The 15,089-nt window shown below is 49.2% G+C and overlaps 1 protein-coding gene across 4 annotated transcripts in view; it reads right to left on the bottom strand.

Annotated features, from left to right (window-relative positions):
- The window catches only part of LOC122382546 (adenylate cyclase type 10-like), a 28,530-nt gene that overhangs the window by 12,226 nt on the left and 1,215 nt on the right, over positions 1-15,089 (bottom strand). For all 4 annotated transcript variants that reach the window (XM_043368030.1, XM_043368031.1, XM_043368033.1 and 1 more), the window contains exons 3-24: positions 14,844-14,981; positions 14,177-14,314; positions 13,711-13,928; positions 13,338-13,478; positions 12,658-12,791; positions 12,225-12,424; positions 11,946-12,067; positions 11,359-11,471; positions 10,965-11,058; positions 10,752-10,853; positions 10,401-10,538; positions 10,101-10,241; positions 7,725-7,904; positions 7,147-7,253; positions 6,682-6,856; positions 6,265-6,420; positions 6,035-6,115; positions 2,458-2,623; positions 2,146-2,267; positions 1,752-1,908; positions 1,441-1,511; positions 36-173 (exon numbers count right to left, since the gene is read on the bottom strand). In XM_043368030.1, coding sequence (XP_043223965.1) covers positions 36-173; positions 1,441-1,511; positions 1,752-1,908; positions 2,146-2,267; positions 2,458-2,623; positions 6,035-6,115; positions 6,265-6,420; positions 6,682-6,856; positions 7,147-7,253; positions 7,725-7,904; positions 10,101-10,241; positions 10,401-10,538; positions 10,752-10,853; positions 10,965-11,058; positions 11,359-11,471; positions 11,946-12,067; positions 12,225-12,424; positions 12,658-12,791; positions 13,338-13,478; positions 13,711-13,928; positions 14,177-14,314; positions 14,844-14,981 — 3,032 coding nt within the window. The remainder of the gene's footprint in view (positions 1-35; positions 174-1,440; positions 1,512-1,751; positions 1,909-2,145; positions 2,268-2,457; positions 2,624-6,034; positions 6,116-6,264; positions 6,421-6,681; positions 6,857-7,146; positions 7,254-7,724; positions 7,905-10,100; positions 10,242-10,400; positions 10,539-10,751; positions 10,854-10,964; positions 11,059-11,358; positions 11,472-11,945; positions 12,068-12,224; positions 12,425-12,657; positions 12,792-13,337; positions 13,479-13,710; positions 13,929-14,176; positions 14,315-14,843; positions 14,982-15,089) is intronic.

The following is a 15,089-nucleotide window of genomic DNA, read 5'->3' as shown; positions in this document are numbered from 1 at the left end:
TGTGTGAGATTCATAAATCCCGTGTTTTGACGCACCGAGTGGGTGGTTCCGCCGTGCTCGAAGCCGCCGCCGCCGCAGCTGCGACACCGGTGTGCGCGCCCCTCGAGCTGCAGCGCCGCGTTCCGGTGCAGGTGCTGGCGCTGCTTCTCCATCAGCGTCTCGTAGGCCAGCTCCTGACGATGGGAGGGTAAGTGAGACGTACAGTAGCGATCGATATACTCGCATAGAGTCGTGACTTAAATCGATTGTTTGGATGATAATGATGTGAATTACGCCCTTAATAAAAGACACATTTAAGTTTCAATTTATTTCAGCCGAATCATTTTTAGGTAATATCGTTCCGTATTCAATAAGCCCGTTACAACTATTTACTATGGACGTCAAACCTCTTGAGACCCCACTTTTTGCGATAATTTTTGAATGCGTCAACTCTCGTTGACAATATTCTGGCAATGTGTGTTTCAGAACCTGCCGAAACTTTTATTACTAAGGTATTTTGACGCCAAACGATTATGAAAGGTACTTCTCATTCACTCGTAATGCTAAGGTCAATTCAGGGCCCTGTTTCACCGGTGATAGCAGCACGCTGCTATCACGTTTCGCGAGCTGACGTCATGTCATGACGCCATACTGTTGACGTGATGGGCAGTTCCGGCGCACGATTGCCGCGACCTTGGCCGCGGCATTAAGTGACGTATGAGCCTTTAAAAGTAAGAGTTTATGCAGTCATGATAGTATATTTATTTTTACTATATATTTTTTTAATATGATGTATTTAAAACAAGTTGGTTTTAAGGAAAATTTGGACGTAAACTTCGAACATTTAGTTGATGACGTAAAACAATATTGCGGCAATCGTGCGCCAGAATTATCCCTTACGTCAGCAGTATGACGTCATCACATTACGTCAGCTCGCGCAATTTGATAGTGGCGTGCTGCTATCACCGGTGAAACAGGGCCCAGGCCCGGGCAGAGGCTTGCGCTCGGCCACACTCGAGCCCCGCCACCAGCGCCATCTGCTCTTAATGTCATCTACCAGCGCCCGCTACCGCTACCAGCTACCGCCCACCATCAAGCCTGAATGGAGCGATAGACGCGAGTGACCGGTTGCCGGGCAAGGAGCGCCGGAGGGGTAGGGCGGAGCTTAACGCTGACGTCATTACGTGGCTCCGCCCCATGAGCGCGTAGCCTCTACCCAAACAGCAGATTCGTTCCGTGAAATTTAACATTACGAGTGAATGAGAACTACCTTTCATAATCGTTTGGCGTGAAAATACCTTAGTAATAAAAGTTTCGGCAGGTTCTGAAACACACATTGTCAGAATATTGTCAACGAGAATTGACGCATTTAAAAATTATCGAAAAAAGTGGGGTCTCAAGGGGTTTGACGTCCATAGTAGACGTATCATCCGCTGAATATTGGAGTCAGCGCTGACTTACCTCCATGATGGCGGAGACAAACCTCATCAGCTGACAGTGAACGTACTGCGGCTCGGAACTCTTCAGCGCAGCTGAAAAAGGAAAGGGAGGTCGATCTAAGGAATTTCTCACCGATGTGAACTGGCTTCTTGCATCATTGCCGCAATGCATTCGATGACGGCGCGCGCATTCAGTTCAACAGTCGACCCTCTCTCTCTCTCTCTCTCTCTCTCTCTCTCTCTCTCTCTCTCTCTCTCTCTCTCTCTCTCTCTCTCTCTCTCTCTCTCTCTCTCTCTCTCTCTCTCTTTCTCTCTCTCTCTCCCCCCTCTGACCTATGATTGGCGGCACGTCACAGTGGCACTCGATGCTCTTTGAGGTGACCTGCGCGGTGGGATGGTTGTGGTGCCCCTCCTGGTTTGGAGGCGCAGTGGCGCACATGATAATACGCAGCTCGAACAGCCGCCGCATCGCCGAGCGCACCTTCCGGGCCTGCAGAACAGAGCGATGACGCAGCTCACTTTTACGTGAATTTGGCTATTTTAGTTACTTAACTATTTGATTGATTATTTTACTACTTCATATAGTTCAGACATTATCACATTCTGGAGATAGAATATCGACATCACATCGTATAGCTGTCATATCGAGATAACATATCGTATCGTTAACACATATATTCTACTTTTCAATACAATTATGTTTATGTAGAGTCAATTTGCATTTTACCTGGAAGTTTGGGATGATTGCCTCTAGTAGCTGCCGCTCAAATGTGTTCCCTAAAATGGCGCCACATTTCAGAAACATTTGCTCGAACGGCTTCAACTTGTCGAACGTGGCCATCATCATACCTGAGGAACGCGAAGCACAAAAATCGAATTAATAAATGTCAAGTCATATGGCAAACAACATTCACATAACATATCGTAATAAATCCGTTACAGTGCCATAACCTTTTCTCCTGCAGTGCCTTCGTGCCCTTTACAAGCTCAATGAGCTGCCCCCTCTCCTCCTTTTCCTCTCCCAGTCGGTCTGACCGACCTCTCATGGTGTCCGGTATGGGTATGTTGGCGAACACTATGCCGGGCGCCAGGTCGCAGATCATGTTGGAGCCGGAGGCCCTGACGAGCGGGTGCTCGGCCGGCGCCTCCTCCTCTTCCTCCTCCGGCACGCTGGCGATCTCGGGCATCACCACGTCCGGCAACGGCTGCGGCAGGTCCAAAAACAGCGCCAACGTCAGACTCGATGGAAAGACTGGGAAGACATCAACTTCGACCGCCGACGAGCATGTGGTATCTGCTTTGCCTTTTTATTCGCCGTGACACCTAGCACGTTGCTCAGTTTGTTCAGGAATAAGTCGTGTCTTCCTCTCTTATTATGTATTCTCGGTCAGCAAACGGACAGCTGGAACGCTAGCGCAGTGAACACTGCACATTGTGTGAGAAAATTGGTTCCTGGCTGCAGATAATCGCGAGTACAATAAGGGCATAACGCAAAGCACACCTCACGGGGGAGAGAAACAAACGACGCTGACGGAATGACAGACGAACGCTTGCTCTCTCCTTCTCTCTCTCTCTCTCTCTCTCTCTCTCTCTCTCTCTCTCTCTCTCTCTCTCTCTCTCTCTCTCTCTCTCTCTCTCTCTCTCTCTCTCTCTCTCTCTCTCTCCCACTCCCTCTCCCTCTCTCTTTCTTTCTTTCTCTCTCTCTCTCTCTCTCTCTCTCTCTCTCTCTCTCTCTCTCTCTCTCTCTCTCTCTCTCTCTCTCTCTCGGCACCTCCCCGGTCTGACAGTGTTCCTAGCAGAAGAGCATTGCCTCTCCCCAGGGGCATCTCCATAATTACGCATTTCCAGAGTTCCATGACCCATGGCCTCAAGAAGCGAGCGGCGCGGACCAGCGCGGACGCTGCGAGGTCATTGTGCGTTTCAGCGCGTCGAGGAGATGGCGTGCCCACGCATTTACATAACCTTAGGAAATAAAGGTACACCTGGTGTGGTTTCATCGCTGTATTATCTGCACACCACAAGGTAGCTTTTGGATATACAGCTTGAAAGAAAGGGCAGTTGAAAAAGTATGATCAACTTTCGTATCTATCCTACCCCATTTCATCAACAGGTCTCAGGGAGGGGAAAAGGTGACTATGCTTGTGCTCACAGCTGTTGGCTCCGGTGCACATATCCTGCTATCAACAGGTGATGGCCGATCAGAATCAGCTGCAACATCGGTGCCAGATAACGAGCGGCAGCCCGCGGTTGCGGGAGGGTCGTACACTGCTCAGCTCTGACCCTGAGCGCGCGCTGTCAGTACTTCGGCTGGAATGGAGCGGACAGACCATGGACAGTGCATGATCTACATGCAAAGCAGCAATGCCGGCTCTTCGGTGCGACCGATTTCTTATCAACTCAACTCGTATCTTCTGCACACCTACTTCTGCACAAGTATGAACTGAGAGACAAACCGAACGACCGAGGTGTTGCTTTCGCGGTCATCGAGGGAATGTGAGATGAAGGTACCCCGTCTAACGATTAATTATGCGAACCGTGAAATGGCGATATCCTGTTATTGGAACAGTGTAACAAAAATATTCCAGATAGGCAGTCGCGCAGTGGATAGACAGTCGGAAATAGGGACAGCTGGCGCATTGCATCGGTACTTTTGCAGCAACAAGACATCGAGTGAGTTTCGTGTTATCAACATCAGGAAGGGTGATGAGGAATACACATTTAGAAGGTACATGGTTATGTCCGAGCGATAATTACGGCGTGGCTGTTCAGATACGCGACACACAAAGCACGGCACACTGATTGGAGTGATGGTGCGTTGACCTGAATGTTACGCAGCGACATGTTATTTTGACATGCTTGCGGCAATAGCGGTGACGGTATTTAGATATGCAATTGCAGGTGGCGGCATGTGTAGTTTAAACGTTGTCGGTAGTATGAACACCGGTACAGATTGTTGTGCATTGTTCGATACTCGATAGGGAGCGGATAATGATGCTACATTGCACCATGGTGGTGGTAGATTAGAATATTGCGATATGACAATTGGTAAGATATGTGAATGCTATATAGAAATACCATGGCGCCGATCGCCGGCCGCGCCAGCCCCGAGACGGCACGGGCTAGAGACGGGCGCGGCCCTGTGCGGTGAATGTGCGAAGGTATAAATAGGCGCGTTCGAGACCTTCTCTCGCTCTCTCTCTCTCTCTCTCTCTCTCTCTCTCTCTCTCTCTCTCTCTCTCTCTCTCTCTCTCTCTCTCTCTCTCTCTCTCTCTCTCTCTCTCTCTCTCTCTCTCTCTCTCTCGGGCTCTTGCTCTCTGGTTCGCGCGCGGGCAGTGGTGGTCCCGACGCCGCCCGTGGTGGTCGCCTTGTGCGTCTGGTCTACAAACATGTAAGTTCTTGGGCCTTATCTCCTGCCCAGTCGGACGTCTCTAACCGGACTCTTGCCAAGCCCTATCCACGACACTGGTTCCGACCGGCGGAGTGAAAGGGCTAGAGCCTGACTTCGGTTGAGTCTCTGCTGCGGTCGGAGATATGTCTCAGGCACAGACACGCACATTAGTCACACTGGCGTAGGTAACAACATTTCAGGATGGCCGCGGTACTGTGGGCAGTTTTTAGGTTCGATTGATTGGTCTATATGTCTTTTTGAGACACCGTGTTTCGGGACTCGACTCAGTCCATTTCGGCACGTTTGGCTGCTATGAGTCAGTTCCACCCCTTTAGCAATATTATTTCGGTGTCATGATTTCGGCTTGATCATTGTTTCGGGTTCCATTGAATGTTTCGGCAATCAGCACTTTGGCAATATTTATTTTAGCAGTGCACGGTTACCGTGACATTGCTCGTTTTCTTGTACTTTTGTTTAATTTGTTCGCTTTTATTTATTTCGGCCTTTTCATTTTCAATACATATTTAATATGTATATCTTACTCCGTTCTTTTTCGAGGCTGGAAATGTCGGTGAGAACGCTGGCAATATGAAGATTCGGACACGAAAGGGTTTGTGGGTCGCATAGTTTTTGGTCGATCAGTAAATACAACTATAGACGGTTAAATGATTGTTGAGAGTAAGACGATACCCCTAGACAACGATGATAGGATTGTGCAGATGACACAGATTAGAATACCCCTAGACACACGAGGAATATTAGCAGAAGCTACGACAACAGCCAGTAGGCGGGCCTGAATCCATCCTCACACCCATCCTTTACCCACTCTACATCCTCATCCTTCTCCCAATCATCCTCATCCTTATCCCCATCCCAAACACCACTTATAAATTCACAATTGTACCGCCCGGCCCGATAGCTCACAACTCTGCTCATAGATGTCGCGCGTGGTGTGCGCCTGCCGCATACTGTGCCGCAAGACACACGAACGCCTGACGCATGCTGTGCCGCAAGACACTTGCCTTTTATTCAGTGTGGTGTCGCGAGAATGAGGGTGAGCTGAGCATCAAACACGCTATGCCGCAAATGAATTTACATACAAAAAAAAAAAAAACACCACAGGTTATTATTGACCATCACAAAACAGTTAAATTCCGCATCAAGTCAGCAGCCCAATTAACGGCTTAGATCGTCAATTTCACTATGCAGGAATACCTGCGATTCTTACTTTGTCTCTACCGAGCAGCTTGTCGAACACACTGGCTCTCTTCCTGTACTTGTCCTTCTTCTGACCGTCCGGTGACTCCGCCTGAAACGACAAAAAGTAAGAAATGCCACTTTACTACTGCGCCCAATGAACTCATCGTCATTAGGGCATCGATGGTGCGCATTTGAGTACTTACGGGCATGTAGCTACTGTTCGTTACACATGTTATGGATATGGATGTTGTTCCGTACCTCGGCTGAAGCGGCGGACGGTTTGGTGGCCCTGGACTCGCGCCGTGCCATCATCTGAGCCCGGGGCTTCTCCGACTGCTCAGGGACCGCGGCGGCGGCAGCGGCAGCGGTCTCGGAGCTGCTGGCGTGGACGCTGTCAGAGGCTGCCACCGTCCTCTGGGGAGGGAACGATGGTTCAGAGACACATGGGAGCTTTTATATGATACACAATAGTAACATTATCTGCAACACCAGAAATATTTGTGTGTTCCACCAAACGGAAATAAATTTTTATCCGCTCCTCAGAAAAAAAATATATGTAGTATCCTTGCGAAGTGCTTTTTTCAACAAGTAAAAAAAAGTGGCGCTATAACGTATTGTAATGTCTTTACTGGTTTCCCCATCCCACTAGCAGCTTGTCGCCGCCCGGCGGCTCACCAGCACACTGGAGCGTTTGGTGACGAGCGTGGGGTTGGCGAACACAATCCGCTTGTGTTTGTCCTGCGAGGCGTTGCTGGTGATGGGCAGCACCCGGAGGAACTGGTTCTGGAACATGTCGCCGAGCAGCTGCTCGCACCAGCCGGGGATGCCGTGCGACTTCTCCTGCAGCAGCCTGACAATGCGACATCAGTCAGCACACTGAGCTTAGGGTGTAATTGAGCTCGGTTCATTGTGCCATTGTGCTATGTGAATGTTATGACAGATATTTTTGGGAACGTGGAGTAGGTACTGAAAAGAATGTGCAAATCAGTACGATACAAACCCGTAAAAATTATGCTATATTATGCAAGTAGTGTCATTCAGAGTGTTCCATATAATAAATAGTATCTGAAAACGCGTAAAAATTAGGCAACGAATGAACGTCATGCAGTAAAATGTTGTGAAAGTTGAAACACAACATACTTGACCACTTCGTGTGGGACGCCCTTGACCTCCAGGATCTGACAGGCGAGGGCGGTCAGGTACTCGTTCTCAAGGCCCTTCATCCTGACGTGCGTCAAGCCTTTCGACTGAAATCAGAGCAGACATTGCTTTAATCATATCGATATTGTCCATTAATGCGCAACAGAAATAGGATTATCGGGGATAACTTTGCCTGAGTTCAAACGAATTGAAAGAAGCATTTTGCGTCTCTTCCTCCGTCCATCCATCCGAACCCTTCCCCTCCCACCTTCAGAGTCTGTGTGGCTATATCGGACACTATCCCCCCTCCCTCCCCACCTTCAGAGTCTGTGTGGCCATGTCGGGCAGTATCTCCCCCTCCCCACCCTCACAATCTGTGTAGCTATGTCAGGCAGTATCTCTCCCTCCCTATCCCCTTTCCACCTTCAGAGTCTGTGTGGCCATGTCGGGCAGTATCTCCCCTTTTCCCTCCCCACCTTCAGAGTCTATGTGGCCATGTCGGACACTATCCCCCTCCCCCTCGCCCACCTTTAGAGTCTGTGTGGCTATATCGGACACTATCCCCCCTCCCTCCCCACCTTCAGAGTCTGTGTGGCCATGTCGGGCAGCGGGTGCAGCGGCGACGGCGGCATCATGGACAGCACGCAGAGCACCGCGTCGGCCGTCGACGAGATGGTCTCCAGGAAGGACCACGTCGTGTCGTCCATAAAGTGCGCGTTGTCGATGCCAAACACCACGCCCGCAGACATCTCCGTGTGCTGCACAGTGAACAAGGTAGACGAGTTGGAGTTACTGTGCTGTATTAATTCACCATCTTTGTGTTTGCAGCTTGCAGTCCGTCCATGAAAATCCGTGAAATCCGTGAAAGCCCTTGAAAATGGTGTCGACGCCAGCGACTTTTTCAGCGACGAAATCCGATTTAGCTTAAAATAGCGCATGAAATGAACTGGAACACAATGAACAAGAAAATCACATCGGTTTTATCGCCTGTAGGGAACATCTGTAGAGGAACAACTGCCTCTCTCGCCTGTAGGAGAATACCATGCATCCTCGCCAGTAGGTGAGCATTATTTATCCACACCTGTAGGGGAGCACCATTCATCCTTGCCTGTAGAGGAATACTATTCACTGCGACCGCACGCTTGTGATAGGGGAAGTTGGGGGAACGCCGAAGACTTTTTTTCTGACGCCCGTAGCACGCAAGATAGACAACATACTCTATTCTTGTTGGCGTCATTCGAGAGGCCAGTCTTTTGCCTTTCAAACATACCAGGCGCATTTGATGAATTCGCATACCGTTAAGCGCACAAACTAAAAATGTCAAAGAAGTGACTTTTTCGGCGTTGCCCCGGACTGCGGGGAAAGCCGAAAATGGGAGAAATGATCTACGGGGAATGCCGACATTGATGTTTTGCCATTTTATCTCAAACTTTATCCAGAATTCATCAAAGCTGACACACGTTTCAAGAGCTTGAGGACGCGGTGCACACTGGAAGTTATAATTGTGTGATATAATAAGAAAATGCCAGGTAAATCATTCCTTATAGGTAACAGGCCGTTGTGTCGGTTGAAAGTGTAATTTGTGTGACTAAAAATACGCGTTGCTATTCTACAGCAGTAAAGTCCACGTAGCGTGCTTTTAACACGTGCGTAATCGCACGTTTTCGGCATTACCCCAGCCAGCCATACTTTCATTTGCAGGCCCATAACTTTTCAACGTGCTGTATAAATTTCAAATAGGCAGCACACTTAAGTACTGTCTCCACGTGTAAACATTTTCGGTTTTTACGCGTTTTAGCAAACGAGAGTTTTTCGCTTTTTTCGCTTTTTTACAGACGCTTTTGCGAGTTTTGCGAGTTTTTCGCTTTTTACGGACACGGTTTTAGTTTGTCAGTCTTTCAGAACAATTACAATTTCAGAACAATTTCAATTTCAGAGTGAGAACATCTATCTCCGCCCTTCGTGTGCTGTATGCCGTGGCCCTCTTGTCCCACAGGGCAGGTATCTGGCGCACGGCTTCTATTAACCCCTCGATTTTCGCTGTAAAGATAGTTATAGGGGTATCATCACGTTACCCTATTGTTATCACCGCTATGACATCAGTTAATTATCAATTATCTGAAATGATCTGATATCGTAATATCTGTTATCCATAGACTCACTATGTAATTATTTGACATCCACATCGTTGGAATAGCAATAGAAGTTATTGGTATGGTTGTCTGAGTACTTGCCATGATCATTGGCTTAATCAAATTGCGTTTCATCGCTTTCCACACTTTCCATTGCATCTATTTCACCGTAAAATGGTATTAATAGCAGAATGATTACCTCTTTAGCCTTCTCAAAAACCGGAAAACTTTCATTCGATCCAAATGTTTGGATAAAATCGCGCGTTTTTACAAATGCGAGTTTTGCGCTTTTTAAAAGTTTTACGAGTTTTGCATGACACAACTGACGCGTTTTACGAGTTTTGCAGTTTTTTAATTTTATGAAGCCACGCGTTTTTCGATTTTTGACAAATCATCCGCCGTGGAGATGGCACCGTGTAATTTAATGGTACAGATCAACGCCGGATCATGAAAAACTCGCAAAACATCAAAAAAGCGTTAAAACGTCATTAAAAACGCGCAAAACATGTACCGTGGAGAACGACCTTTATGCAAAGACATGCTAAAGATTACTTGACCGAATTGGCCAGACAAACGGTAGCATAATGAGTAAAAAATGCAGCTTCAAAGGCGCATGTAGTACAAGGGAAACGTACCTTGAAAACGCTCTTGGCGCCCTCACAGTCGAAGTATTCCGAATGACGACTCGTAACAAACATGCGATAATTGTAGTCACTTAAGCTTCAGAGCATCACTGACAGGTGGCATCCATGTCTTACGGTTTTCGAAATATCTCGAATTTCGGCTTTGCCCCAACTCCGGCATTGCCCCAACTTCCCCTACCTCTTTGAGGATGCACCAGAGAAGCTCAGTCGTCATCTTCTTTCGAGTCGGCCCGTCAGACTGGGCTATCTTTGGGCTGACTGGGAGCTTCAGCTGCAGCAGGTCGTTTAGCAGACACAAATCCTCGCCCAGACGCTTGTCCTGACGTGTGCAACAAAAAAAGACAAGGCTGTCAGTTCTTACTGCTGGGATGTCATCGGTTTAATGCATCGTGAGTAGAACAGCGTGAAATTAGATAGGACAATGATAACGTTTTACATTACTCAGAGTTCAGAGTGGGAAGCAGACGTATTGTTTCACCTTGAAGTGGTCCATGACGTGCACCTCCTTCTCCTTGGCGGTGCGGTACTGGTGCAGGCCAAGCAGCTGGGTGAAGAGGCCGTTCAGCGCGTACCCGCGGATACCGCTCAGCTGGAGAGTCATCGTCACCTGCGCCACCTGAACAGACCAACAAAAAACGCTGACAAACAGGAAACATAAGGCGATCGTCATCTGCGCTCCCTGAGCATGCAAACAAACACGAGTGGCAAGTGAAATTTACCGACACCGGTTTTATTAAAGAAGCATTAAAATAAATGAAACGAATCGAGGCCTGAGTAAGGCTCGAAAATGTCGTTGCGCTGCTCCGTACATAACAAAATATCATCTCACCATACAGCCGTTTTTCTTGGCCAGCGATACGAGGGCGTCCAGCAGTCGACTTTTGCCAATCCCCGACTCTCCCTCAAACACGATTATACGGACGTCCGTCTCCTGAGAATACAGGATTCCTAGATGTTATACAAAAGGCTTTACTGCTTGAGTACAAGTGATTGAAAAGGCGGACAGGAGGACAGCAATGGTAATGAGCATTAGTCAGCTTACCTTGATGTTTTTGACTTTTTCGGTGAAGTCTTTGATCTCTTCTTTTCTGCCCAATAGCGGGTACTTGTATTGGGGTAGCCTTTGTCCCAACTCTCTGAAACAACGGACGGTGGCCAGTCAGTGAAACTCGACGAGCCACAAGTACAACAAATATAGTTTTGAAGATAAGGAATATGACCGAGCATAAAGAGCAATGTTTAAGAAAGTTGCAAAGGAAAAAGAGTTAGTGCGCAATCTGGAAAAAAAATATGCCTTTGTCAACCCAAGGCGTAGATTGATTCCGAGACCCATGAATATTTAAGAAGAAAGCGTGTTCAGGGAACAGTAAGTTCAGCAAAACACATTTGTCCCCGTTCCTCTCTATTCCGCAGTATTCACTATTCGGCCCACTGACCCGTCAGATGGAACAAAGTGGTAGATGTTTCCCGGGTTCGGTATTCCCTTCAGCGGCTTCGGTTCCAGCTTCTTGAACTGCTGTATCGGCAGGTGGGAGTGGTAGTAGCTGTCCTGTAACACACGCACGTCAGTGTCAGTGAGCATTTGGTGAACATTCTTCAGTATCCTTTCTATGGAAGACGCTAGCTCAACCATGCAGCTTCTAGTCTGACCAGTAGTGAAAGCCAGGAGTGCAACCCTTTTTTCGGCCGCCGTCGACTGCCGCGGAGTGCCAATACTTGGGCGATGAACGGGCCCGCCACCTTACTGGACCGTCAGGCCCGCATCATTACCCGTCCGATCCCAGTCGTTCGTATGGGATCAAACCAAAGATGCGGGACTAGTTATCTTTTATCGGCTTAGCTATGTAGTGTTGACCGGGCAAGGACACAATGACATAAAAAAACACATCACCAAGGTAATCAAGCAGGATTTTGAACTAATTTTAGGACAGTTATATGACGAATACAATCGCAACTCTGTAAGAATTAGTGTCAAAGTTAGCTGCTCCCTCCCAATATCCGGCACGTTCGCTGTGAATGCTACCTCGTCGCAGGAGACAACGCCCGGGTAGTTGGTCATGAGTCGAGCTGCCTTATTGACGGTTCGTCCAATCACCGTGTACTCGTGTCGAGCCGGGTGACCAATCACACCGCAGAACGTCGGCCCTGACACACACAGACAACCAATCAGCGACGAGAGACGGGGACTGGCTCCACCCATCTTTGAAGACAAGGGGAGAGCAGCAGGCCATGAGATAACAAAGTACATACGTGCAGCAAGCACTTGCATTCCCCGAAAAATAATCAGAACCTAGCACCTGACCTGTGGTGACGCCGATGGAGACGCGGTTGATGCCGGTGACCTCCTTCAGCAGCTCCTGGGAGATAGCGTCCGCGCACTGCAGCGCGTGCGCCACCTCGTTCTTGTGCTTGAAGCCGGGCAGGCCGAATATGACCAAGAACGTGATGCCTTTGTCGAAGGCAAACACCTTGTTCAGGCAGCCGCTTACCGCCGTTATCTTTCTGTCGGAGAGTTAAAATAGTCTGTCAATGTTCGGGACAATTTGAGAGCATTGATCATGATCACGTTTGCCAAATACGTCACTTGAACATTTCATTTTAAAAAGTTAGCAAACACAAAGCCAGAAGACCATGATTGTCTGATTAAAGATATGTTGAGTCTCGGGCGCAACGGGGACTCTAAGGCTTTGCTAATTTAGCTGTCACTTATAAACGGCCTTCACTGTCTGACTGACTTGTGCATGACCACGAAGGCATCCTGCAGGATGGAGGGCAGTTCGGACGACACCCCGTCCGTGGCGAGCTGGCAGAATACGATAGAGACCTGGCGCATCTCGGAGAGGTATTCGAGCGGCTGGTCGTCCGCTAGCTGTGGGAAACGCACGGGATACGACGGGCATGAACGACAGAATAGAGACAGAGATACCGGGAAGATGGCGGGCACGTCAAGCGAATAGCTGAGTGAACGCAAAAGGCTGCGAGTTATCTTCAGATAAAAAGCAACGCTTATGACAGACCACTGTGATCAGTGATGATCACCGCCCCTCGTCACGCTGCTGCGGCCCGACTTCGGGCGGGCTGCTAGATACTGCGCCGCAATGCGCAGTAGTTCGTCTTATAGTCGCTAGATGTCACTGCTATTCAGCGCCTGCTGCATGCTGTGCCGCAAGGCACATCTCTCCGCCGGCACGGTACGTCGTCCGCCGTCATAATTGAACGGCTGAAACTGAGCGCTGATTGACCAATAAGTGAAGGAAATGAAAATAAGTATCCACGATGCATCATATAACATCCACTGACAGCACGATTCACCTAACAAGCATCCACAATGCATGAATAACATTCGCTGATAGCAAGATTCACCTAACAAACTACGATAATATGTGACTCTAGCTGAGCAGCGTGTTCCTTGCACCTTTTTCAGCACGGGCGGGATGACGTATGGCGTCAGTTTGGCCTCCATGGAGCTAGGAACGGCGATGGACTGTCGAACCGAGGCCAGGTCGATGGCCTCCTTGCTGTCTCGGTCACTGTCGTCTCGAACTGCGTGTCTCACCTGAGGAACGGGGCGAATGAGAGCACCGTCATCATGTGCGTTCATCATGCTGTGATGGTGACTTGTGAATGCTTGATGGCAGGCACACAGAACACCGTCATTGTCGATCACATACGTTAAATTTCATTAGAAATACATCAGCTGTATCACTCTCTACTACAGCGCTATCTGAAGCGCCGTCCTGCAATATGCTCCCGGATCCTGTCATATGCCGCCCGGGTAAAACTCCTACCTTCATGAACCCAGTGTTCCCTCGCGGATCGGCGTCGTAGCAGGTGGATGCCTTCATCATGGCCCAGGCCATCGGCGAGACGACCACGTCTCCTGACTCGCACTGGTTCTCGCTGGCGTTGACGTCGTCCACGGCCGAGCCGACAATGACAAACTGACTGCAGCTGCGCAGGCCGATGAAAAACATGGTGACCTCACCGCAGGCGATACCGACCTTCACTGCAAGGCAAGGTAGGTGGGTACGTCAGCCAACTGGAAATGTGTACTGTAATGCATTGGGGAAATTTGCATGGACGCACATGTTGGGCGATAATCCGTCAAATATCAGTCGTTCCTAATGCGATATGCAGTTACGCACCCATGCACAATGCACATGTTGATGTATAAGGTATTAGCCCACCCTATAAAACTTCGCTCAGTCTGAGGACTGTCACCGCTCACCAGTACCGCTGCCACATCCCACCGACCTTTGAGCCGGACGCCGACGTCTGTGGTCCGGATTCCGTAGTGTTCCTGGATATGGACCGCGCAGGCGGTGGCCTCCTCCAGTTTTGCAGGCATCTCGGCCTCCGAATTACACGCCCACATGGCCAGAATGGCGTCACCTGTTGCAGAAAACGGACGGGTTAGTAGCTCCCGAAGATACATTAGCAAAATAAATGTGCAATGCACGGGGAACTACAAGCCAAGTACAGTTTTAATATTTCCGGTATTAGCCGGGTTTTGTGTTAAATAATGAAGGCAATGAGCTGGCAGCCGTCCAACTCGGCGCCGCGGCTCTGCTCGCTCGCCAGGGCTGGTCGCCGCGCGGCCCCTGATTGGTTGTCGCGAGGTCGCCGCGCGGCCCCTGATTGGCTGTCGCGAGGTCGCTGCGCCTGGGGCGCTTGGTGACCGCGGCCGGGTCAGGACGGTGCGCGTTCGGGACGGACGGACAGACAGATGAGGGGAGCGCGAATTTATAACTTGTGCTGCTGAATGCAAGCTTGGGATATATTGAGTACTGTCGATCTATTGGGTATTATGTGGACGCAAATCAATCTTCGATCACTTAGCTGTATGGTAAATTATTGAAAATTGATAGATAAATTATCATAGCGTTTACTGAACACTCGGACCGTAAAGCTGGGAGCTGACCTGCGAACTGCAGCACATCACCGTCCCGGCGCAGGATACACTCTACCAGGGCTCCGATGTAGCTGTTGAGCGTCTCGGTGAGTTTGTCGGTGCCGCCGCGCCCGCTCAGAGTGTATTTCTCCGTCAGAGCGGTAAAACCTGACAGTCAGGGGGAGACATCAGCAGGGTAACAAACAAACCAGCTGCTCCAGAATAGTTACATCTAGTTAACACACATTGAATGATGCCGTAACAGAGAAAGGTAGC

The sequence above is a fragment of the Amphibalanus amphitrite genome, unplaced genomic scaffold (genome assembly GCF_019059575.1).
Source record: "Amphibalanus amphitrite isolate SeventyFive unplaced genomic scaffold, NRLGWU_Aamphi_draft 000142F_arrow, whole genome shotgun sequence".
Classification (NCBI taxonomy): Eukaryota; Metazoa; Arthropoda; class Thecostraca; order Balanomorpha; family Balanidae; genus Amphibalanus; species Amphibalanus amphitrite.
This window is presented reverse-complemented; position numbering and strand designations above follow the sequence as displayed.